The following is a 23,068-nucleotide window of genomic DNA, read 5'->3' on the forward strand; positions in this document are numbered from 1 at the left end:
AAGGGGGAAGAGGGAGGAGGAGGACCGAGACGGGGGGAGGGCAGGGGGGCGCTCCGCCGCCTCGGGGGGCGACAGGAGCGCCGGGGGAGGAGGAGGGGGAGGGGCAGAGGGGGGGCGCGCGAGGTGGCCGGCGCCGGCGGGAGGGGGCGAGGGAGGCCGGCGGCGGCGGGAAGGAACCCTAGCACGGGGCGCGGGTCGCGGGAGCGCTCTTCTCTTCTCTACTTGAAATACACTTCGGCGCGTCTTCAGGGTCTGGGTGACGCTGGTGAACGGGTCGAACCCGACCGAAGACTTGAGCTTCAGGTCCGGGAACTGCTTCGTCAGGGCCTCGTCCATCCCGGGCATGGACATCATCTGCGCAAGCTGGTCCTGCGGCGTGTCCTTGATCTTGCTCGGGTCGTAGCCGAAGTCGGCGGCATATGACTTTGTACTTCTCGATGAACTCCGGTCCGGGATTTGGTGTTCTCGAGTATATCTGATTCAGTGCCAGGCAAAGATTATTTTGAGAACACGAGTGCACCAGATAGTTAGGTGACTTCAACAACACAAAGTATACACTAGCTAGGTGTCGCCGCGGTATGAGATCATGTGGGAGCGGGCTCCTGCGCTACCGACAGTGATTGAGAGCAGATGGAGAAGGAGTAAGCCAGCTGCGAATTTGGGGGCGGTGCGGGACGCCCTCAAAGAAATGATGACTGAGCTGTGATCCTGGAGCAAGCAAAACTTCGGGCACATGTTTCTTCGGAGAATGAGAAACTTCGAGGAGAACTCGCGGACCTCCAGCTTCGGGATTACGTGGCTAGAGGGGGAGAGGAACACGGCATATCTTCATCTGCGAGCAGTTTGGCATGCACATTGAAACTTTATTCAGCGCCTCCGCCGAGAGAATGGCTCATGGTGTACCGTCCCGTCTGATATGGAACGTATGGCGACCTCATATTTCAAGGAGGTATATACCAAAGATCCGATGCTTTCGCCGGAGGTGGTGTTGGGGGGTATTGTACCTAAAGTCACCCAAGCAATGATCGATGCACTTTGTGCTCCCTTTTCAGAAGAGGAGATTTCTACTGCACTCTTTCAAATTGGCCCTATCAAGGCGTCAGGTACTGATGGGCTGCCAGCTAGGTTTTACCAGAGAAACTGGGCGATGTTGAAGACAGAGATTGTGGCTGCAGTTTTGGACTTCTTTAAGTCAGGAATAATGCTGGACGGGGTAAATGATACAGCTATCATTCTTATTCCGAAAGTTCCACACCCAAAGGAGCTCAAGGAATTTAGACCGATTAGCTTATGTAATGTGTTATACAAAATTGTTTCGAAGTGTCTTGTCAACCGGCTTTGGCCTATACTTGGAGATTTAATTTCTGAAAATTAGAGTGCCTTTATTCCAGGACGTTTGATTTCTGATAATTCTATCATTGCCTTTGAGTGCATACATCATATACACTCGCTGAAGCAGACCAGACCGGCAGCGTGTGCTTACAAATTGGATCTCTCAAAGGCTTATGATCGTGTATATTGGGATTTTTTGGAGCAAGCCCTGATTAAATGGGGCTTTTCTTTGGAGTGGATCGCTTGGATTATGGCGTGTGTTAAATCGGTGAAATATTCGGTGAAGTTCTACGGGAGGATACTAGAGTCATTTACCCCATCTAGGGGTTTGAGGCAAGGTGATCCACTGTCCCCCTTCTTGTTCCTATTTGTTGCTGATGCTCTATACTCTCTTATCACAAATTCAGTTAACAATGGGGAGTTGAGAGGGGTATCAATCTGCCGGGGTGCACCGGTGATTTCTCATCTGTTGCTTGCGGATGATACCATGTTACTCTTTGAAATGTCAACCCAGCAAGCAAGCGTTGTCAAAGGTTTGCTAAACACATATACCTCAGCGACGGGTCAACTTATTAACCCAGGGAAGTGTTCCATCCTGTTCTCATATAACTGCATGCAGTCGGTGGCGGACGAAGTGAAACATATCCTGGATATTACTCAGCAGGTTTTTGAGCCTAAATACTTGGGCTTACCGGTCCGAGAAGGAAGAATGCATAAAGGACAGTTTGAGACTATCCAAGAGAGATTACGGAAGAGACTTGTTGATTGGAGCGAGCAGTATGTATCGTCGGGCAACAAGGAGATCTTATTAAAGGCAGTTGCGCAAGCAATACCAACCTATGTCATGAGTGTTTTCCATCTTCCTGCTTCGGTTTGTGATGATCTCACACGGATGATGAGACAATATTGCTGGGGTGTGGAGAATGGAAAAAGGAAGATGGCATGGCTCAGTTGGGAAAAATGGTGCTACCCAAGGATAGTGGGGGTATGGGGTTTCGAGATAGGAGAGCTTTTAACCAAGCATTGCTTGCTAAACAAGCATGGAGATTATTGGACAGCCCCGATAGCCTATGTGCCCGCTTGCTTCGGGCAAAGTATTATCCTAACGGGAACTTGTTGGACACAGTGTTCCCTACATCATCATCAGCAGTGTGGAGAGGCATCACACATGGCTTGGAGCTGCTCAAGAAGGGGCTGATATGGAGAGTAGGTGACGGGTCTTTGATTAAAACTTGGAGAGATGCATGGATTTTGAGGGGTTATGACTTTAAACCTATCACCCCGAAGGGTACTTGCAGGTATAACTGGGTGGCAGATTTTCTCGAGGAGTCCGGCGCCTGGAATGTACAACGTCTCCGACAATACTTCTGGGATATGGATGTCCGAGAAATTTTGAACATCTCCTAGAAGGGGACAAGACTTTCTCGCATGGTTCCCGGAGAAGCGTGGAAGGTTTGCTGTGAAGAGTGCGTACCGGCTAGCGACTGCTCATATGCACACGGGGTTAGGCGCGTCAAGTGCCTCGCCGGATGGCCAGCGTCCGATCTGGCGAAGGGTCTGGGAGGCCAAGGTTCCCCTTAAGATGCATATCCTTGCTTGGAAACCTGTGACCGGAGCACTAGCAACAAATGGATGCAAGAAATATCGGCATATTGCGGCGCGCAATACATGTCCTCTCTGTGGAACGGAGAAAGAGTCGAGCTTCCACGCGTTGGTGACCTGCGTGCATGCTCGTCGGGTGTGGATGGCGATGCGCCAGGTTTGGGAGCTCCCTGACCCAGCGTTACTACAGGATTCCGGCAATGAATGGCTGCTAAATCTTCTGTTGCATTGTCATGATCACATGCGAGATTGTATCATCATGTTAATTTCGAGGATATGGCCCTTGCGGTCGGATTTGACTCATGGTAAAGCAGTCCCATCTGTGGAGGTGACAACGGAGTACTTACAGAGCTACATGTCCTCTCTGCACCAGGCTAGGAAATTCACCACCGAGGAGATCATGAAAGGAAAGATGCCAACGAGGGAGGAAGCCCCGGTGAAACTGCAACCTGAAGCTGTATACCTCAACCCTGGCCGAAGCCACCAGTGGGGCGAGTGGCCTTATTAGTAGATGGAGCTTTTGATAGCTCAGACGGGTCGGCGGCCGCGGGTATGATTCTACGGCAGTCCCATGGGAGTGTTATTTTTGCAGCTTATAAATGCATCTTCAATTGCAATAACGCTCTGGAGGTCGAGGTACATGTCTTAATGCAAGGCATGGCCTTGGCTATTCAACACTCTCGGAGCGGCCGGTTATTGTTCAGTCCGACTCCTCGGAAGCTTTGCGGACGTTGGAAGGAGACAGTCTCTCCTGCTCCGCTTATGAACATTTAGTTGCTGAGATCCATCGTCTTATGGGTGAAAGGGAGTTTATTCCTTCGAAGGTTAAACGTGATCAAAATAGGGTAGCAGATCGGCTGGCGTTCTATACTCGTACGGAGAGTACTACTGTTGTATGACTAGGTAGGAGTCCACCCTGTGTGGAGGAACTTGTGCCACTTGATTGTATCCCTATTGCTCTGGAATAAAATCCTTTTACCCTCGCAAAAAAAAATATACACTAGCTAGAATCTACATTAAGATGGCAATATATTCGCGAGATGGTTAGACAAGAATAGTTTGTAGTGCGAAATTCTGATTATTCAAATTACGGACTTCACTCATTTTATTAAAACAAATTTCACTCAATTTAAAAACCTATTTCATTCCAAAGACTCATATAAAATAAATGGTTTTTATTCATTATAAAAAATTGACTTCACTCGTTTGAAAAAATAGATTTTACTAACTTAAAAGATCGATTTCACTCATTTCAGTGAACAAATTTCACTCTATTCACAAACAGATTTCACTCATTTAAAAACATTACACTCATCTAAAAATAAGATATTTATGAAAAATAAATATTGAAAAAGGATGATTTCACATGTTTAAAAAACATGGTCCACTCATTTCCGAAACACAATCTCACTTGTTTAATAGAAAATACGATTAGAATCATTTCACTCATTTAAAAAAAGTCAATTTTCATAGTTCAAAAAAATCCTCTTTCAAAAAAGCAATTTCACTCACTTCAGAAAAATTACACTCACTAATGCTTTCACTTTATTCAGATTTCACTCATTTTAAATTCATCAAATTTCACTCATCAATTCAAAAGTAGATTTCACACATTTCAAAAAACAAATTAACTCATTAAAAATGATTTCGGTGATTTTGAAATGCAGATTTCACTCATTCCATAGAAAATATTTCACTCATTTAAAAAATATATGTCACTCATTTAATAAATAAGATTTCACTCATCCTATATATACCTAAGGAGTTCATCCCTACTACCTTATTTATCTTAACATGGAACCTATCCACCTCATCACATATGTCTTACACATGCCACCTCCCATTTATATGCACATGCCAGTCATCCATATCATCAAGCGCATGCAATCAATCAGTTTCCACCACATGCACACCCTCCACATCATCAAGTGCCCATGTAACCATTTGACTTTCTACTTTCTACTGCATGCATGCCCTGTACATCATCAAACAACATGAAAGGCATCCACATCATTAAATTTTTTATTTTATTTTTCAACAACAAGTAATTGAACTTGAATGTCACAAGACAATACAACATGCAACCACCCTGCATTTACATCTTGGTAGTGTTGTACTATTCTCATACATTCTAAATTTATTTTTTATAAGTTCATTGCTAAAAAAGTCCATAGCAACGCGGGAGGAGTTATCTAGTTTTATGAATATTTTACTCTTATTAAAAAAATAGTTTCGCCCAATTCCGAAAATTTTATTTGACTCACATCAAGAAACTATTTTCACTCATTTAAAGAAATTGATTTCACTCAATCCAAACTGCACACTTCACTTATTTTACAAAAATAAATTTCACTTATCTCAAAAACTAATTTCACCCATTTTAAAATTATATTTCACAAAAAAACACTCATTTGAAATATATGATATTTGTGAAATTATTTATTTCAAATGTAATACTACCTCCATCCGGAATTAGTTGTCACTGATATGGATGTATCTAGATGTATTTCAGTGCTAATACGTCCATTTTGAACGACAAGTAGTTCCTGACGGAGGAAGTAATTGCAATCATCTAAAAATGTTCCGCTCATTTTGAAAACCCAATTTCTCTCATTTTATGAAAAAATTCACTCACTTCAAAAACTAATTTCACTCATTCGAAAATAGATATCACTCTCTTAAAAAAAAGGTTCACTCACTTCAAAAAAGAGATTTCACTCATTTCAAAAATATTGTCTCAATTTAAAGAAAACTTATTTTACTCATTTAAAAAAATTGATTTCCCTCATATCAAAATTTATATTTCACCAATTGCTATAACACTGATTTCACTCATTTCAAAAAAAATCACACATCTGGAAAAACATTTTTCACTCATTTTGAAAAAATTCATTTCTCTCTTAAGAAATGTTGAATTCACTCATTCTATAATCGTCTTAAAAAATATGGCTTAATTCAAAAAATATTCACTCAATGAACTTTTTTGATTCCACTCAATTTATACAAACATATTTCATAGATTTCAAAAACTCACTCATTTCAAAAATAGATTTCAATCGTTTAAAAAATGCAATTAAAAAATTTAATTATTCATTTATGAAAGGATTTCATTCATCATAAAATCCTGATTTCAATCCTTTAAAAAAATAATTTCACTCATTTCAATTGAAAGAAATGTTTCAGTTTTTTTTCAAATGCTAACTTCACTTATTTAAAAATATTAATTTATTTTGTTTAAGCACACTGGTATATGTGAAATATAGGTGAAATTGAAATGAATGAAATAAGCAACAACACAAAAATATTGAAATAAGGAGGTTCATAGATATCATATTTCATTTTCAGTTATATTTCATAAATATCAGATTCACAAACTAAAGTACCCAGCTTGACAAATAAGAAGTTTCACATACTGAAAAGGTTGAGTGAAATAAATGACTAAATCTATCAAATTTAAACGTGTTTGAAATGTATCCCAAGACTGGTCATTTTTTGAAATATGTGAAACATGCTATTTTTTGCAATATATGAAACATGTTATTTTTAAAGTAATTGAAATATATTAAATATTGATCTTGTTCTAAAGGTCATGTGACAAGGAATTTGAATATACAAATAATTTCAACAACAAACTTTTAGTGTGAGAGATACTGAACATCTTTTGTAAACAAAAATAAAATTCGTGCGTTTCTTTGGGATGGAATAGAGACGAGAGATGTTTTGAGAATGTATCATGTGCACTAGGTCCTCCAATAGATTTTTGGGCAATTAGATGAAGCCACTGAAGGGATCTACTTAGATTTGTCATCAAAAGTGCAGCTTCCGCGTGGAGAAGCAAACACCGATCAGTGGAACAGCAGATGGGTTTGTGTTTACTTGAAATACACTTCGGCGAGCTTCTTCAGGGTCTGGGTCACGCTCGTGAACGGGTCGAACGCGACCGACGACTTGAGCTTCAGGTCCGGGAACTGGTTCGTCAGGGCCTGGTCCATGCCGGGCATGGACATCATCTCCGCAAGCTGGTCCGAGGACACCTCGCAGTCCTGCGGCGTGTCCTTGATCTTGCTCAGATCGTAGCCGAAGCCAGCGGCGTACGACTTGTACTTCTCGATGAACTCTGGTCCCGGGTTTGGTGTTCTTGAGTATATCTGGTTCAGTGGCAGACAGATTATTTTCAGATCACAAGTGCATCAGAACGTTAGGTGATTTCAACAGCACAAAGTACTACACTCTAGAATCTACATTAAGATGGCTATATATTCTCAAGATGGTTAGACATGAGTAGTTTATAGTACGAAGAAATTCAGTTCCCCACCTGAATAAAGCTGGTGTCCTTTGCTCCAGACACGACGGCGTAATTGTCATAGTCAGTCGCCAGGACATCATAGGGTAGCTTGGGTATGAATGGGAGTGTCGGGAAGCGCAGAAAGCACTTGCTGCTGATCATCTCCTCCCTCTCGAGATCAGTCTCGGCACCAGCCATGTCTTCTTGAGACAGGCATTGCACCTTCCCCCGGATACCGGTGATGTATCCGTCAGGTGAACCATGGACACAGAATGTCTCCACCTTGATTGCGCCCGCCTTCTCATCGAATGTATACACTCCCTGCAGCACCAGCAATTTTCCGATCATATGATGCAAATAGCTTGCTTATGATAATTCAGGTCGATACTGAGATGCCAATTTATTTTTCAGACATAATACATAATATTCTGTCTTCCTCAACAACAACAAAAAGATTCAGATTGTTCAGTATGAGGCTGCTGTCATTCCAGTACCTGAGTACAATGGCAGTCCTCCTGTCCCTGACCAGCGAACCCGCGTTTGAGCGATGCGACCTCGAACCACCTGCCGGAGTAGCGAACGGGATCGAAGTTCTTGGCGGTCATGCCCTTGGTCATCATCATCATCCCATCATCGGAAGGGCCGTCGAATTTGAGAGGGACGGCGCCTTTGTCGATGGCGGCCACCACCGCAACCTGGCACAAGCTGGGCCGGGCAAAGGTGTCTGCAGGAACAGCCTGGTCAACAAGAAGAGCGCATCGATACCATGTCGCAGGTCTCAACTGGTAAGGTAACCTTACTGTCTCTGTTTCTTTTTTTCTGTATATGAATAGCAGCTTTGTTGCTAAAATGGGCAGTTTGGCAATGGCAAAGCAGATTTGCTCTCTGAGTTATCATTCAGAACTGTTTGAACTGGATCTGATGACAATTTAGTATATGCAGGTAGTACCTGACTAGGTGGAGAGATGAAGAGGAGAGACGCAGCAAGGCACGAGAGGACATGCTTGGATATCCCACTGTTCCTGACCGGCGCTCTCTCTTCCGCGGAGCATCTGAAATTCATGCGCGCGGCAGGGCCACATTTTCGCCTGCCAAGAAGAAGCATCGGAGAGGAAACAAAATATACGGGTTAGTAGCAGAAATCCGAGACCAATCCCACGCCTGCCTGTAACTCTATAAGCATCATTTGCTGAATGTGAAATTCATAGTATCATGTACAGAACAGAATGCAGCAACACCAATCCAAAATCCAAAAGCCAGGACACATTGCAGCGACCGCAACCCGCCCTGATCTAGCCGCGGCGGATCCATCGATCCAACACTTGAAGCGAAGGAACTAACTGGAGGAGCTCGCGCTGCTGCTACTGGTGGCGGCGGTAGTACCTGGACGGGCGGGCGGGGCGCGAGGCCGGGAACGGGAAGGAGGGGGAGCCCAGAAGCGGCAGGAGGGCCATGGCTCCGGGCGTCGGCGTTGTCAACGGACGGGGACGTTTTGTTGGGGTTGGCTTGGCGGTGGATTTCCTTTTCCCCACCATCCCATGATGTGGGCAGGTGGCGTTGGCAGCTTTGCTCGGGGAAGACGGTCGGTGGACGGGACGAGTCCGCCGGGGGAGCAGAGCAGAGCATCGTCATCCGGTGCCCCCCAATCGGCAGCCCCCACGTCCGCTCCAACGCCGGGCCCCCTTCTAGTGTGTATCGAGCCAAGTGAGTGGCCCGTCGAGTTAAAAAAAAAACGTGGCCAGTTTTTTCAATAGTATGTCCAGGTGTAGGCGTGTAGCATAGCTTCGCCTTAAAAAAAAGTGTACCCTAGCTTTATCCATGGGCACTTTTACGCGTGGGCCGGCCAATCTTTTTAAAAGACCCGCTGCCTTGCAAAACATCGGATCAGGCGGAGTCAAAGATCCAACACAGGTCATATTATGAATTTTTTTTAGCAAAAAAAAAGGTTTTGTTGCAAAAATAAATAAATTTGCAACCAAGATCTTGTTGTGGTTTTTTTGTCAACTGAGGTCTTGTTCAGATTTTTTTTTTCTGGCAACGGTCGTTGGATGACGTATGACATCCTGCAACATCTGTCGTGTTTCAGTAACCTCCCGTTGCAAAATCCTGCACCAGGAAAGCTATGGAAATTTGTCCCCGCGGCCACAAGTGGCACACACTCACAACACCATGTCATGGATCTGGTCCTGCGATAGCTAGAGACGCGCCTAGAGCACCGGGGCCGCCCGTGGTGGTGCATGTTGCGTGGTTGCCCTTCTTGCAACAAAGGTGTTGCTACGGGTTGTAGAAGTAGCGACGGTGTGCCGGAGTCTTGCCTTGCGGTGGTTGGGGTGGTGAGAAATTAACAGAAGGAAAGAAGAATGCCTGGGAGAGGAGAAATATGTGGACGGTTTGCTTTGTGAGGAGATAAGGCTAGGATGGATAAGCGGTTGCTGGAAAACAGGGACGCGTGTCATTCGATAGAGAAGGTCGACGCCTACGTTGTAATCCGTCGGCTGAACGGAAGGATTTCCCTTACCCAAATGATAAATGCCACACGTGTGGCACGAAGTAACACCGTCTTGACATTTTTACAACTAAAATTGTCATCCGGAAAAAAACAAAACCCAAAAGAAACAAAAACTTGTCATTCAAACAAAGAGTTGCCATGCTTCACAACTAAAGTTGCCATCCCCGGATAAGTAAAGTTGTCATCAAAAAACGTCAGGGCGGAATTGCTTCGTGCCACACATGTGGGACTTATCAAGGTCCTAGCTTTATTCAAGACAAAATTGTAAGTATAAAAAGACTACCATTCGCTGCAAACGACGAGCGTAGCACGATCACCATGCTCGGCATGCTCGGACACGTCCGACGACAGCCACCAATGATCAAACAAAACTACAAAGCAAAAGAGCATGTCCTAACCAAGAACAACATCGCGTCTCAACCAACGACTGGCACCTCCGAAGACGACCAGTTCCCACTGAACTTCGCTTGTCGGCGCACCATCCACCCTGTATGCCTGAGAGGAGGTGGCAAGTGGATACCACAAGTTCCATCACTACCGGCCCGACAAAAGTCATATAAGATTTTTATCCGATCATCACACATCTCCACGCCTCAAAGAAATTGGCACCATCAATGTAGCCTCGCACCTCTACCACTGCAACACCTCGTCGTCGTAACCCAAAAACCGAGGACCACCAACATACCGCATGCCACAGAGAAGCGTGGCCGAACAAACACCTTCAACCTGGCCAAAGAACAATAGCCACCCAACACCTCAGGAAAGGGCCAAGACCACCCGCGACAGCCAGAACCTGCTCCACTATAGAATCCAAACATCACAAGAGAATCTACAACATCAAGAAGCATTATAGAGGATTCAACCCTACTCATCAAGAGGGACAAGACAAGAAGTCCACGAGTATCCGCATCAACTTTACTCATAGACCTTGCTGCATTACGAGTATTGACAGTGGTTGTTGGTGATAAGTCAAATCACCTACCATCATCGCTCTAGTGCCCCCAGGGTCCAAGGATAACCAATCGACCCATGTAGAAGCGATAATGCCTTGGGAAGAGACCATCCATTAGACAACATCAGGGTACAATGCATACACTACATAACATAGAAAAAGGGCCAAACATGTTGTATATCGACACTATGTCTGACTCTTGTCCCTGTGCGCCTGGGCATGGAGTTGTCCATAACCAATGCTATATAAGTGGCAACAAGGGCAACGTAGAGGGGGTCGTCTCCCTCACCTTACAAAAAATCCATACAGTGTAGGCGATTTTCAACATTTTTCACCAAGATCACCACCATCATCATAAACTCATTGAATTTCCTCAAACTAGTCGAGTTCCTCCCTCGGCATGGTAATCCTCTATATTCTCTACATATAAAGAAAAGAGCAACACATTAAGTATGACTTGAGCATGAAGTTGGGTATATCATGTCTTTTGTGTTTCTGTTTCCAAGACACTTGATCTCCTGACACGGCAACCCCTCAACTATAAATTCCACTTACTCCCTCCAATACCACCGTTAGGATCAATGTAAAACCCTCGATATAAATGTATGGAAAATATAAATTAATACCTAATACTTACGTCACACAAAAGATGATGGATGTTACCTCACATGCTAGCAAGAGTGTCCAAAACCGAACTAAAAACCAAACCAAACCAAACCAAACTGAAATTTGTTTTTTTAGGTTTCGGTTTCAATTTTGAAATATGAAAACCATTTTCATTTTAATTTTTATCAGTAGAAACCGAAAACCATTTTGGTTAAACTGAATTTACCGAAATTAAGTTTTTTTTTTGGGTTCAAAAGCGTAATGGCTGCTATAGTATAGTAATGTCTACCCCATTTAGTGCTTCAACTTACGTGATTGGCTTGACTGCTTATCCAACGTCCCTTCTTTTTCATTTTTTAAGTGTTTTTACACATGGAAAAGTTATGTGTTGGCTCAGAAATTTGCGTCAACTTTGGTTAATTTGGTTATTACTGAAACCGAATCGAAAGTAAATGATTATTACCGAAACTGAACAGTTCTATGTATAAATCATATAAACCAAAGTATAAAAACCATATGAACCATATACTGTATAAACCGAACCGAATCAAACCGAAAAAATCGAATGCACACCATGCTAGTGTTGTTAAAATTTTGAGAAAGTAGGCAGGCTAATGTTGTATCACATAATTACTCGAAGTTTACTTGTTAGTTGTTGATGTCGATCATATGGACCGACATGTCGCCCTTGGTTCATTGTAAGTTTGTAACCCCCTGCGAGGTCTCCAGTTTTCTGTAGGAATAAAAAACAAGCACAAATCAAAGAAAGGCAAAAGGGAAAACAAATGTTGAATGACGTGGGCTAGCATATTTGGGCCTTTCACTGGGCTTCAGGTCCCAGACCCGCTGACCCGTCCTCTCTGCTCACTCCTCAGCGGGAGCTCCTATACGGCGCATTAAGCGCCGGTACAGGCAACTGGCGTCCAACTGGATTCGATCTCGCGCCGTGTAGTTACGACGCAGCGTGCCTAACCAGCGCATCTACTACAACCTAGTGATTCATTACAGCGCGAGAAATTTAACAACAACACTAACCGCACTATTTTTGGTACAAACAATTTAGAAAGACGTGATTTTTTGGAAAAGAAAAAAAAATCTGAAATAAGTTTTAAAAAACTCGCGAATTAGAAAAAAGTTCATGTATTCAAAAACTTTCACCAAATTTTATAAAAGATCACTGTGTATTACATAGAATTTCATTGTATTAAGAAAAATGTTCATTGTGTATTATGAAAATTGTTCACCTTTGCATATAAAAATGGTCGTCGTGTATCATAAAAATGTTCATCGTATATTATGAAAATTTTCAACGTTTTTACTAATTGTTGAATGCATATTCAAAAATTGTTTGACACATATATTCATATTGTTTCAAAAATGTTCATCGTGTATTATTTAAAATGTTCATTGTGTATTATTCAAAAATTGTTCGACACACACACACACACACACACACACACAATGAGTATACAATTGTTCACTATGTTTCTTAATTTTGTTCAGTATATATTACACAATGTTCAATGTGTATTCGCAAGTTGTTCAACGTATTTCCACAAAATGTTCAGTACGTGTCCGAAAATTCTATGTATGGCCGGCCCAGAGTATCGCAGGGGTGTGCGCCCATGCCTGTAACGGGCGCAACGGGCGCCGTTTAGGAAATGCCCTCCTCAGCGGCGACAAGGTCACACAACCAACCAAGTCCGGCCGCCGCCATGGCTTCGCCGGAGACCAGTAGCCGGCGGCGGCAGCTAGGACCTCCACCTCCGCCCGCTGTCTCTCGCCGCAGGCGGTTCCACTCGGTAAGTGGCCCGCATCTCCCTCCAAGCCCCTCTCCCCCCTTCCCGGCTGGTCCTTTCCTGTCATCCTGTGGACCCAAATGCGTTGCTGGATGCGTTCGCGCGAAGGCGAGCAGGCTGTTGTAGCTTACTCATATGATATTACAGTCCCCCTGCAGCATTTGGGAAGAAAAAAATTGTGAATTGCGCTTTTATTGTTACTGTAACAACACCGAAATGTCGACAGAAATATTTCCTCTTTTAGGCCCTTGGCGTTAACCCGACTGTTCTGAACTTCTGATTGTGATGTTTCACCCAGTCAAATCTCATACTAGAGTTGAGCCACAAGCAACAAGGCAAACATCTCGACAAATTATCAGCGCTTCACCTCACCTACTTATCTCACCGTGTCTTTTAGTTTTAGGAATACTAGTTACTGCACTACATGCTAAGTTACTGCTGCAAATGCAAGTACCTCTGGAGACTACAAGATTTGTGTGTCATTTGCAGGTGGCTTTGTGCTTTGCGGAACAGCAAGAGGGAAACCCAAAAAGCGGGAAAGGGATAAGGAAACCATCTCAGAGAGAAAAGCCGATGCCTCATTCGGTGACCTTTGATCAGCTCACCGCTGCCGGTGCCCGATTCCTTGCCTCCTAATTCCTTTCCTTGTTGTTCACCAAAGGGCCTGCTTTGGGAGGACAGCAAGCATAGGTATACATGCCTTGCTTCACCCCAGAAAAACAGAATGCGTGTGCCCTGAGATGCCTTGGCTCCTTCTCGACCATTGCTACTTTGTTTGCACCAACATAGGTTCGGCAAAGTATCAGCTCACCAATGCCAATACCACGCAATGGATGACCCCACGGGGTCTATATATATCTCCCTATCCTCTCCACCCAAACATCGACAGCACCTGCGCCTGCAATCATCTGGCTGGTCTTGTGTTTCACCAATCTCTGCCTCCCTGCTCTCTCGCTCACAACTGCAATCATCTGGTATTGTTTTGCTAATCTCCTTCTGTACGCCAATATTCTACCCTATCAACAATGTTATCACCGTTATTGCTAGCTAGTGGGTAACTGCAAAGAAATGAATTACTCTTCCTGCATGCAGCGCCCTTGATTTCAGCATGGAGGTGGCCGCAGGCGCAGCACGATGGGTGGTGGGCAAGGCGCTGGGCCCTGTCGCCGATGGCTTGCTGGAGGCATGGGCTGCGAGCAAGGAGCTAGGCCCTAACGTTGACGCGCTAAAGATGGAGCTGCTCTACGTGCAGGGGATGCTCAACAACACCCGCGGCCGAGACATCGACAACCCTGCACTCAACGTGCTACTGCAGAAGCTGCGGGACCTCGCGTACAATGCCGAGGATGTGTTGGACGAGCTCGACTACTTCCGCATCCAGGACCAGCTGGAGGGTACTTACGAGGCTGCCGACGAGCATGCCAAGGGATGCATGTGCAACCTCTACCTCCACGCTCATCACACCGCTAGAGCTGCTGGCAAACTGCTCTGCTTCTGTCCGTGCTCACGTGCGGCTGGTCATAGTACTGATCCGAGTGAGCAAAGGGAAGAAGATACAAGGCAACAAGTACTCTGCTGCGCTTGGCCATGTGCCAAGCAGCGGAGTGCACGCGGAAACACCCCGTCAGCGCCACACAACCACCAGGCCAACGAAGAGGTCAGAAGATGCATGCGCAAGCTCGCTTCTGGTGCTTGCAACACCATCCGTCATGTTGGTAAACTCCTCCATTGCTCATCCCTCCCAACTCATGATGATGATAGTTCTGTCATGCCAGTCATTTGCGGTGCCTGCAAGCACAAGGCATCCCTGAAAAAGCATGTGAAAGAAACTCCAAAACTAGAGTTTGATAGGGTGGATCTGTCTAAAAGAATGAAGCATATTGTAGAGCAACTGCAGCCAGTATGTGCAAAGGTCAAAGCCATTCTTAATCTAGAGTTGTTGGGTTCTAGCCATACTACCGCCCCAAGCATTGCCAAGAGTCCATCCACCACCACCTCTGACATTATAGAGTCAACACTGTACGGGAGAGAAACTGCGAAGAAGAGCATCATAGATAGTATTACTCATGTTAAATATAGTGACAAAGACCTAATTATCCTGCCAATTGTTGGTTCGGGTGGCATAGGGAAGACAACTCTCGTACAACACATATATCACAGCCAAGAAGTGCAAAAACATTTTCAGGTCAAGGTCTGGATATGTGTATCTCAGAATTTCATTGTTAATAAGCTGACTGAAGAGATTGAAAAAGCAATACCTAGTGTGGAAGGTGAAAAAGGGGGTAGAGCAGAAGTGTTAATTGAACAGAGATTAAATTCTAAAAGGTTTCTGCTTGTATTAGATGATATTTGGAAGTGTGAATCTGAGGACTGGGAAAGGCTTTTAGTACCACTCAGAAAAGGGCAGACAAAGGGCAATATAATTTTAGTGACAACTCGGTTTCCAGCTGTAGCAGAAATGGTTAAAACAACTGATAGTTCAATAGATCTGAAGGGCTTAGAACAAGGAGTGTTTACAGATTTTTTTCGAGCATGCATTTTTCGTGATAAGCAATCACAAAAAGATCATCATGGGTTACTTGAGATTGGGGATAAGATAGCAGAAAAGCTAAAGGGATCCCCTCTTGCAGCAAAAACTGTAGGTAGATTATTGAGAAACCACCTTGATGTGTATCATTGGAATAGAGTCCTAGAAAGTAGAGAATGGGAAATGCAGACCGGTGAGCGTGACATTATGCCTGCATTGAAACTTAGCTATGATTATCTGTCTTTTCATCTGCAGCAATGTTTTTCTCGTTGTGCTTTATTTCCTGAAGATTACGAGTTTAACAGTGAAGAGCTCATTCATTTCTGGATAGGACTGGATATTTTGCCTTCTGGTGATCGAAATAAAACAGTTGAAGATGTAGGTGTGGACATTTTAAATGATTTGGTCAACCATGGATTTTTCAAAAAAGATGAAACTGGTGGGCATCCATATTATATCATTCATGACCTGCTGCATGATTTAGCTTTGAAGGTTGCATCTCATGAATGTCTTAGTTTGCATCACTCTAATGTAAGATCAGTAGAAATTAGGCCATCTATCCGTCACTTATCGATCATAATAGATGGTCCAGATGATAGTAATGGAATTACTGATGAGACCTTTAAGAGTGAGTTGAGGAAACTTAAGACAAAATTGAAGGTTGAAAACTTGCAAACATTAATTATATTTGGAGGAGAAGATGAAAGCTTTGTCAGCATATTTGGTGATCTGTTCATGGAAGCAAATGCTCTCCGTGTTCTTTGTTTGCCCACATTGTCATATCCCCTGGAATCCATGTTGCATAACTTTTCATCACTTCTGCACCTACGATTCCTAAAGCTAGGGACTTCAATCAGCCAGATGCATTTACCAACAACCTTATCCCGATTTTATCATTTGAAGATATTGGATCTACAAGAATGGGATGGTTCTTTACTTTTACCTAGAGACATGAGTAACCTTGCAAAATTGTGCCATTTTCTTGCCCAATATGGTGATCTTTATTCGGGTATTTATAATGTCGGGAAACTAAAACTCTTACAGGAGTTAAAGGTTTTTGCAGTCAATAAAGAAAGTGAAGGGTTTGAACTAAATCAACTAGAGCATCTCAACGAGATAAGAGAGCTTGGGATTTATAACCTTGAGAAAATACATACCAAAGACAAAGCAGTTGAAGCAAAACTGATAGACAAAAACTACTTGCACAAGTTAACATTATGTTGGGATAGTGAGCGGTCCAATATTGAATCCGATGTGGAAGCAGTGGTTCTAGAGAGCCTTCGACCACATAGAAATCTTCAAGAGTTGTGCATTAGAGGACACAGAGGTCCTTGTCCAGCGTGGTTGGGTGATAAGCTCGTTGTTGAGGCTCTACAGACTCTTTGTCTGGTTGGTGTTTCTTGGGGTGTTTTTCCTTCTTTGGGGAAGATGTGGGATCTTCGTGAACTAACAGTGGAGAATATTGCCACAATAAAGGAGTTTAGTCTAGAGCAAAGCTTTTGCAAGCTAGTAAAACTTACACTCGTGGACTTAGAAAATTTTGAAAAATGGGTACCACTGGCCACTCATTTGTTCCCTTGTTTGCAAGAATTGACTATTATAGATTGCCCTAAACTCTCGGAGTTGCCATGTTCAAGCCACATTGTTTACCCACTGAAACAAGACTGGAACATAGATTGGTTTCCCAAACTACAAAAACTCAGGATAGAAAATTGCCCTGGAGTCTTCCTACTGCCTCCTATCCCTTGGACTCATACTTTGAGCAACGTCTCGATAAGTGGCGTGGGATCAAAGCTACCAAACCAGTTAGTCTACTCTAGAGTAGCATTACAAATTACTGGAAAGGATGGTATGCATAGCTTAGATCAGCTGTTACTATTCAGTCAACTAACAGAACTTCAGGAATTGGAGTTCGAAAAGTGCCCACCTTTGAAGCTGGAGCATTTTCTAATGTTAACCTCATTGAAGAGATTGTGGGCATGGTCGTCAAATCATCGCGTGTTGCCATCAGAAGTTCAGAGTGGTGTCCAATGGCAGCATCCTGTCGAGGACATTCTTATTTGCAGATCTCGTTCTAGTGGAAAGGAATTGACACAGTTCTTATCTCACCTCCCAAAGCTATCCAAACTGGGATTATATAGTTGTGAAAACATAACACAGGTTGCTGTGGGGGTGGATTTGCAGCAAACAAGAGCACCAGTAGTATCATCGTCAACCTCTTCAGATGTTACAATGGATGATACACTAGCAAAAGATGAGCTGCAAGAAATAGCAGAGGTGGAGGAGGTGGGGGCAAACACGGTGGATGATGATGGGCTGTTGGTCCTCCCTGCACATCTCTCCAACTCTCTGCAGGCGTTGGACATCAGAAGTGGTGGTCTGGTAGTTCATTCCCTCGATGCTCTCAAAGCCCTAACTACCCTGGAGTTAAAAGATTGTTCTTTTCGCCACCCTTTCCCGTCCTCCCTGCTAGCCCTGGAACTTACGTCCGTAAACGGCGTGCTGACCCTTTCAAACCTCACCTCTCTCACCCGATTGTGCATATATCGTTGCAAAGAGGATTTAAGATGCGAGGGCCTGTTGCCTCTCCTTACTCGGGGCCACCTCAGCCATTTAGATGTCCAACGAATCCCCAATTTCTTTGGTGCGTGGGACCCTATGTGGGGGATGCAGGAGGAGCAAAATAAGAGGACAGAATCCAAACTGCAGTATCTCAAGACAGATGACATGGAGGGCTTCCTCGATGCGCCCGCCCTCTGTAGCCTCCTCTCTTCCTCCCTCACATCGTTGGACTTTATTGGGAACCGAGAGATGGCGCGCTTCACAAAGGAGCAGGAGGAGGCCTTTCAACGCCTCACCTCGCTCCAGGAACTCCAGTTTCGGTTTTGCGACGAGTTGGAGCACCTCCCTGCAGGGCTAAACAAGCTGACCAACCTCAAGATATTAGGGATCTGGAGGTGTCCAGCCCTCCGGTCGCTGCCCAAGGATGGCCTCCCGAGTTCACTACGAGAATTAGATGTCCAGTATTGCGGCAACGACGAGCTAACAGAGCAGTGCAAGCGGTTAATGGGAACCATCCCAGAAATCAAACTATAGACCAATCCAAGGTAACAAATACTACTACCTTCCTTGTACCAATTCCTGATTTCAATTATTACCCTTGCACTTTCCTGATCCCACACAAACCAACTCATTTTTCTTTCGGTTTGGTTTGCCTTGCTACTGCATATTCTGAACATCGTTTGTTTGCATCAACAGTACAGCTGGCCTCTCCGCCTTGGAGCTGTGCATTCTTCTAGCCTTGTGGGATTCTCTCCATCTATGGAGAATTGGCGCATGAGGTCCTGTGTGGTATTTTCTTCATCTCAATACATCTGGTAAGTAGATGCAAATCGTCTAAAAAGTATCTGCTTTTAGTTATCTGTCTGATAAAAATTGCTCCCAGTTCTATTACTTTAAAAATCACTGCTCTTGAGCACATGGTTTTTATTAATATACGAGTATGTGACGGACAATCGGAGGGCCTGTCTATTCAATTGGAAAATTATTACCATTATGCTTATGTGCACCAACTACGAGAGTGTGTTCCTAGTAGAATAATAATACACAAAAGTGAGATTTTTTTTCCTTTCGCCTGTGCAAAATTAACTTTGTTAGCCTGATCTGAGGATAATGTATCTATTTGTATCTTTCCAGATATCATGGCGAATTTAAATTATTCTCAAAACATACCTTGTTTCCTTTTTGGCATAGCACAGGACTAGTTCTTTGTTCCCTCAGATTCACCATTTGTTTTTTGCTGCAGGTTTCCTTGTGTTTGTCAAGGAAACAAGTGAAGGGAGTAGAGAAAGTCCCATCAAGTCGACAGACAGAGTCACGCAAGGTTGAACCTGGAATTTGTACTTCAGTGTTAGTTCAGAGGAACACTGGACCTGCAGGGATTTTGCAAAGAGCAGCAGTTTCAGAACACCGCTGTTTTGACAAAGGACCGTTTGAGCGGTGAAAACAGTGTTATCATGGAACATTATAGGTTGTACAACAGCGATGCTCTCAGTGCTTGTTTTGGCTTTGACTTACGAGAACTAAGCACCATGTTGCATCACCGAGGAGCTATCCTGAAAATCATACTAGAGTACTAGACCGATCCAAGTTAAAAAAAACTTTGCTGTCTGCCCTCATCCCAATATCCAACATCATCAAGTCATATTTTGTACTCCCTCCGTCCCAAAATAAGTGTCTTAACCTTGAGACACTTATTTTGGGACGGAGGGAGTATCTGATTTACCTCATAACTGCAAAATCTGAACACACTCAGTTTTGATCTACTTTACAGGTTCTTTGTCTTGGGAGTTGTACACTTTTTAGCCTTGTTGAATCCTCCCCGTCCATACAAAGTCTGCACATGAGGATCTTGTGTTGTATCTTCTTACTGTACATAGTACACAAATCTGTAAGTATGTGTTAAACTCCTCCAACCATATTACTTATACCTAGATGTTTTCTCTTTAATTGTGAAATATCAAGAAAACCAATGTGGTCCTCAGTTAACACTATTTCAGAATTTACTTCTCTTCATGGACGAAATTTATCATGCATTCAACATTTTATTTGTTTCTTGTGCAGGTATTCTTATGCTTGTTCTGGTTCGTTCTGAGATACTTTGCAGTTACATTTTGATGGTCACTCAACAAGACTGGATGGTGTACTTATCTTGTTTGGCAGTGAGGATCATAATGCTGGAATATATATTGCTGATTTGCTACTGAATATAAGGTTTCCAGTTTTTTCAGTTCGGTATTGCATTGATATCGATTCAAGTTTTTCTTGCATTCTTCATAATTATTGTTGCTTACTGAAATTTTGTTAATTACAGGACCTTTACAAGAATACATAGTGCTTGCATGTTGCCTGGAGCCAGCCGAGATCTTAAGCTGTCACTAATTGGTATGCCCAATGTTGCCTATTCGCACACATGTAAAAGTCTAAAATGTTACTCATGTATTTATCTTAAGTTCCAAACTTTTAGACTAAACTAAGCTTCTTGGTTGCTTGATAGATGTGGCCTGTGGACAAGTTTGGAATTTATCAATTAAGTAGTAGCAGATCTGTGGAAAGGTTAGTAAACCCCTGCTGAAATTCACGACCGCTTTAGCTATGATAGGTTGTATTCAAAGTGGAATTGTCAAACTCTTATTACCTCATGAGACCAAGGTTAGAGAACTTGCTGCTTTCTTGATATGTTGGCAGTCTTGCTTTTGAGCATGCTCATAATCTCCGAATTCATTGCCATGCTGAATTAAACAACACAAGAGAGTTTTCAGTTGATACGTATAGTCGTAAAGGTAGAGAACACTTGTTACTAGGTGATTGATGAACATTGATTGAGCAAAAAGACTTGAGCTTGCTAATTTTTATTCATAGAACCTGCTGAGTTGAGTATGGTGAAGGTGATTTATTCTCTTCTTGATTTGGAGTATTTTTTTTTCTATCCCACCAATGCCAAAAATAGAGAAGATTCCATGAGCCTTGATTATTGCAATTTGAATATTTTTAGTGCGTATTGTTAAGTTTGATGTTCCTCTAGTCTGAAGTCTTTCAAAGCCAGTCATTCTCTTCGCGTAACTTTACACTTCCTAGCCTCTTCACTCGGCATTGCATTCCTTCATAAGGATATCATGAACATTGCCGGCGTACATATACAAATATCGGAAATTAACCCATTGCCCTCCATTTGTTCACACCATACCTACCTATATAGTGCATCACTCTGCACTGGGTATTCCATAGTAGTTGATTATTCCATGAGCACAGTCATCAAAGTTCGAGAAGACTCTAAAGCGCTTTATTGCCATCAACCCTGCAAACTTCATTATTATGAAGAGCTATATTCACCAGCATTGATTTCTCTCTTAGATACAAATGAAAAAAAAAAGACAGATGAACACCATGCAAAAGATCAAAGGGTTCATTCTCAAGCAGGACAAAATAGCCAGCAGAGCTTCCATATTCATGTGCAGATAAATCAAACTACTACCTATGCATATCGATAATGTTCCCATCACTCACATCCTGGGATCACCTTACATTGCATAGGCCTCTCCAATCATTTCTTTGGCGTGAGTCCATTCCCTCCCACATACCCTGATACTACTTTTTCGAATGACTGGAATGTGAAGATCGACTTCTTTGTACTGGAGTTGAACTCTTATTTAGCTTTACAATCAAAGATTTCAGATTTGCTTATTTTTTTTTGAATTACCTTACCAAGCTCCAGATAAGCTTTCCACAAATATAAAGTAGATAGGGAATACTTGGGCTACTGGCCAGTGAGGACTATAATTATGTAATGAGAGTAATTCCAGATCATGACAAGGTAATTTCACTAGATACCTGCTCTTGGAAGATTCATAAAGGAATAAAATTGTTGGCTACTCAAGTTTCCTTTTGTTCTTGACATTGAAGTCAAACAACCAAGTGATTAGTGTTCAGAAACTTTTATAGCTATATTGTTGATGCTGGTCACTCTCAAAAAAATGAAATATATTCCCCGCTGGCAATGAATAGAGTAGTTATTTAAGTGTGTGCTCAATCGTTAGCTTGCTACTTTAACAAGTTTGTGGGAAGAGTCTCTGTCCGAAGCTCATGAGGATTTCAATAATTGTTTGCACATGAACACTTGTTTGCAATCTCTCTATTCTAAGCTTTCAGGTATTTCACAAGCAAGTGGACATGTTGAACCAGGAGCCTTAATCATCTGGCCGTGATCTGAGACACTTTCTTGAGTGAAGAATCAGAAAGGAAGAAGCCTGAGATGAATCATATATACCTTTTGTTTCTCTTTGTAGCCACTTTCTCCCTAATAATGCTATAAGGAAGAGAGAATGGTTTTTTCACACCTAGTACTATTTCCCTTGTAGCTTCAACCTGTAGCAGGTTTGGATGAGTGGTATGAAAACAGGCCAATTTTTTTTCATTTGTTCTTCTCAGTGTGGACATGTATATTCAGTGAAATGAAATGTAGTTCTTTGCAATAGTATCTTCATATCTGAACCTATGTTTGGGTGTCACTTTTGATTGCCTGTGCTAACGCGTAACTAAACAAAGACACTATAATGGTTCACTGCGGAATCTTCCCGGTTGCCTTATATCCAACTGGCAATCTGAACAAATCGTTGTTGCCATGTTGTTTTTATTTTCTGAGGAAAAAAATCCTCTGATTTCTGTTTACAACACAAGATTCGACTGCACAAGCACAGGGTATGAGTGTGCTTGTCTTGTCCAGGCGAGATCCGGTGAGATTTGGGTTTGTTTTTGGGCCTTACTGAAGAAGTAGCATCCTAGGAGTAGCGGTGGTTCGTCCGGGACCACTCATTCGAACGAGCAAGCCCTACTAACCAAGCTCTACTTACTACATGCTAGATCCGAGCCAAGTCTCCCATTTTCAGTTTCGTGATGT

At 43.1% G+C, this 23,068-nt stretch overlaps 2 protein-coding genes across 3 annotated transcripts; one reads left to right on the forward strand and one right to left on the reverse strand.

Moving 5' to 3' along the window:
* Positions 1–6,471: 6,471 nt before the first annotated feature.
* Positions 6,472–8,823, reverse strand: LOC123046808 (chloroplastic lipocalin). Its single transcript, XM_044470240.1, has 5 exons — positions 8,603–8,823; positions 8,169–8,307; positions 7,714–7,956; positions 7,250–7,540; positions 6,472–7,082 (listed from the first exon to the last, which is right to left on the reverse strand). The coding sequence occupies exons 1-5, from the start codon at positions 8,752–8,754 to the stop codon at positions 6,807–6,809; spliced, it is 1,101 nt and encodes a 366-aa protein (XP_044326175.1). The 5' UTR covers positions 8,755–8,823; the 3' UTR covers positions 6,472–6,806.
* A 5,121-nt stretch (positions 8,824–13,944) lies between these two features.
* Positions 13,945–22,599, forward strand: LOC123046810 (putative disease resistance protein RGA4). 2 transcript variants are annotated; one of them, XM_044470242.1, is made up of 7 exons: positions 13,945–14,059; positions 14,178–18,719; positions 18,884–18,989; positions 19,418–20,062; positions 20,236–20,385; positions 20,486–20,556; positions 20,669–22,599. In XM_044470242.1, the coding sequence occupies exon 2, from the start codon at positions 14,194–14,196 to the stop codon at positions 18,706–18,708; it is 4,515 nt and encodes a 1,504-aa protein (XP_044326177.1). In that variant the 5' UTR covers positions 13,945–14,059; positions 14,178–14,193; the 3' UTR covers positions 18,709–18,719; positions 18,884–18,989; positions 19,418–20,062; positions 20,236–20,385; positions 20,486–20,556; positions 20,669–22,599. The 2 variants fall into 2 exon arrangements, with proteins under 2 accessions (XP_044326177.1, XP_044326178.1); XM_044470243.1 differs by lacking the exon at positions 13,945–14,059 and having other exon boundaries at positions 14,127–18,719; positions 18,871–18,989.
* The last annotated feature ends 469 nt before the right edge of the window (positions 22,600–23,068 follow it).

This window comes from Triticum aestivum, chromosome 2B (genome assembly GCF_018294505.1).
Source record: "Triticum aestivum cultivar Chinese Spring chromosome 2B, IWGSC CS RefSeq v2.1, whole genome shotgun sequence".
Lineage (NCBI taxonomy): Eukaryota > Viridiplantae > Streptophyta > Magnoliopsida > Poales > Poaceae > Triticum > Triticum aestivum.

What these genes read in the sequence shown, in the direction of transcription:
- LOC123046808 (XM_044470240.1), bottom strand. Translation starts at nt 8,754, where the DNA reads ATGGTGGGGAAAAGGAAATCCACCGCCAAGCCAACCCCAACAAAACGT. An exon ending in TCATCTCTCCACCTAGTCAG is followed by an intron (nt 7,957 to 8,168) that starts GTACTACCTGCA and finishes CTTGTTGACCAG; the next exon opens with GCTGTTCCTGCAGACACCTT. An exon ending in AGGACACCAGCTTTATTCAG is followed by an intron (nt 7,083 to 7,249) that starts GTGGGGAACTGA and finishes CCACTGAACCAG; the next exon opens with ATATACTCAAGAACACCAAA.
- LOC123046810 (XM_044470242.1), top strand. Translation starts at nt 14,194, where the DNA reads ATGGAGGTGGCCGCAGGCGCAGCACGATGGGTGGTGGGCAAGGCGCTG.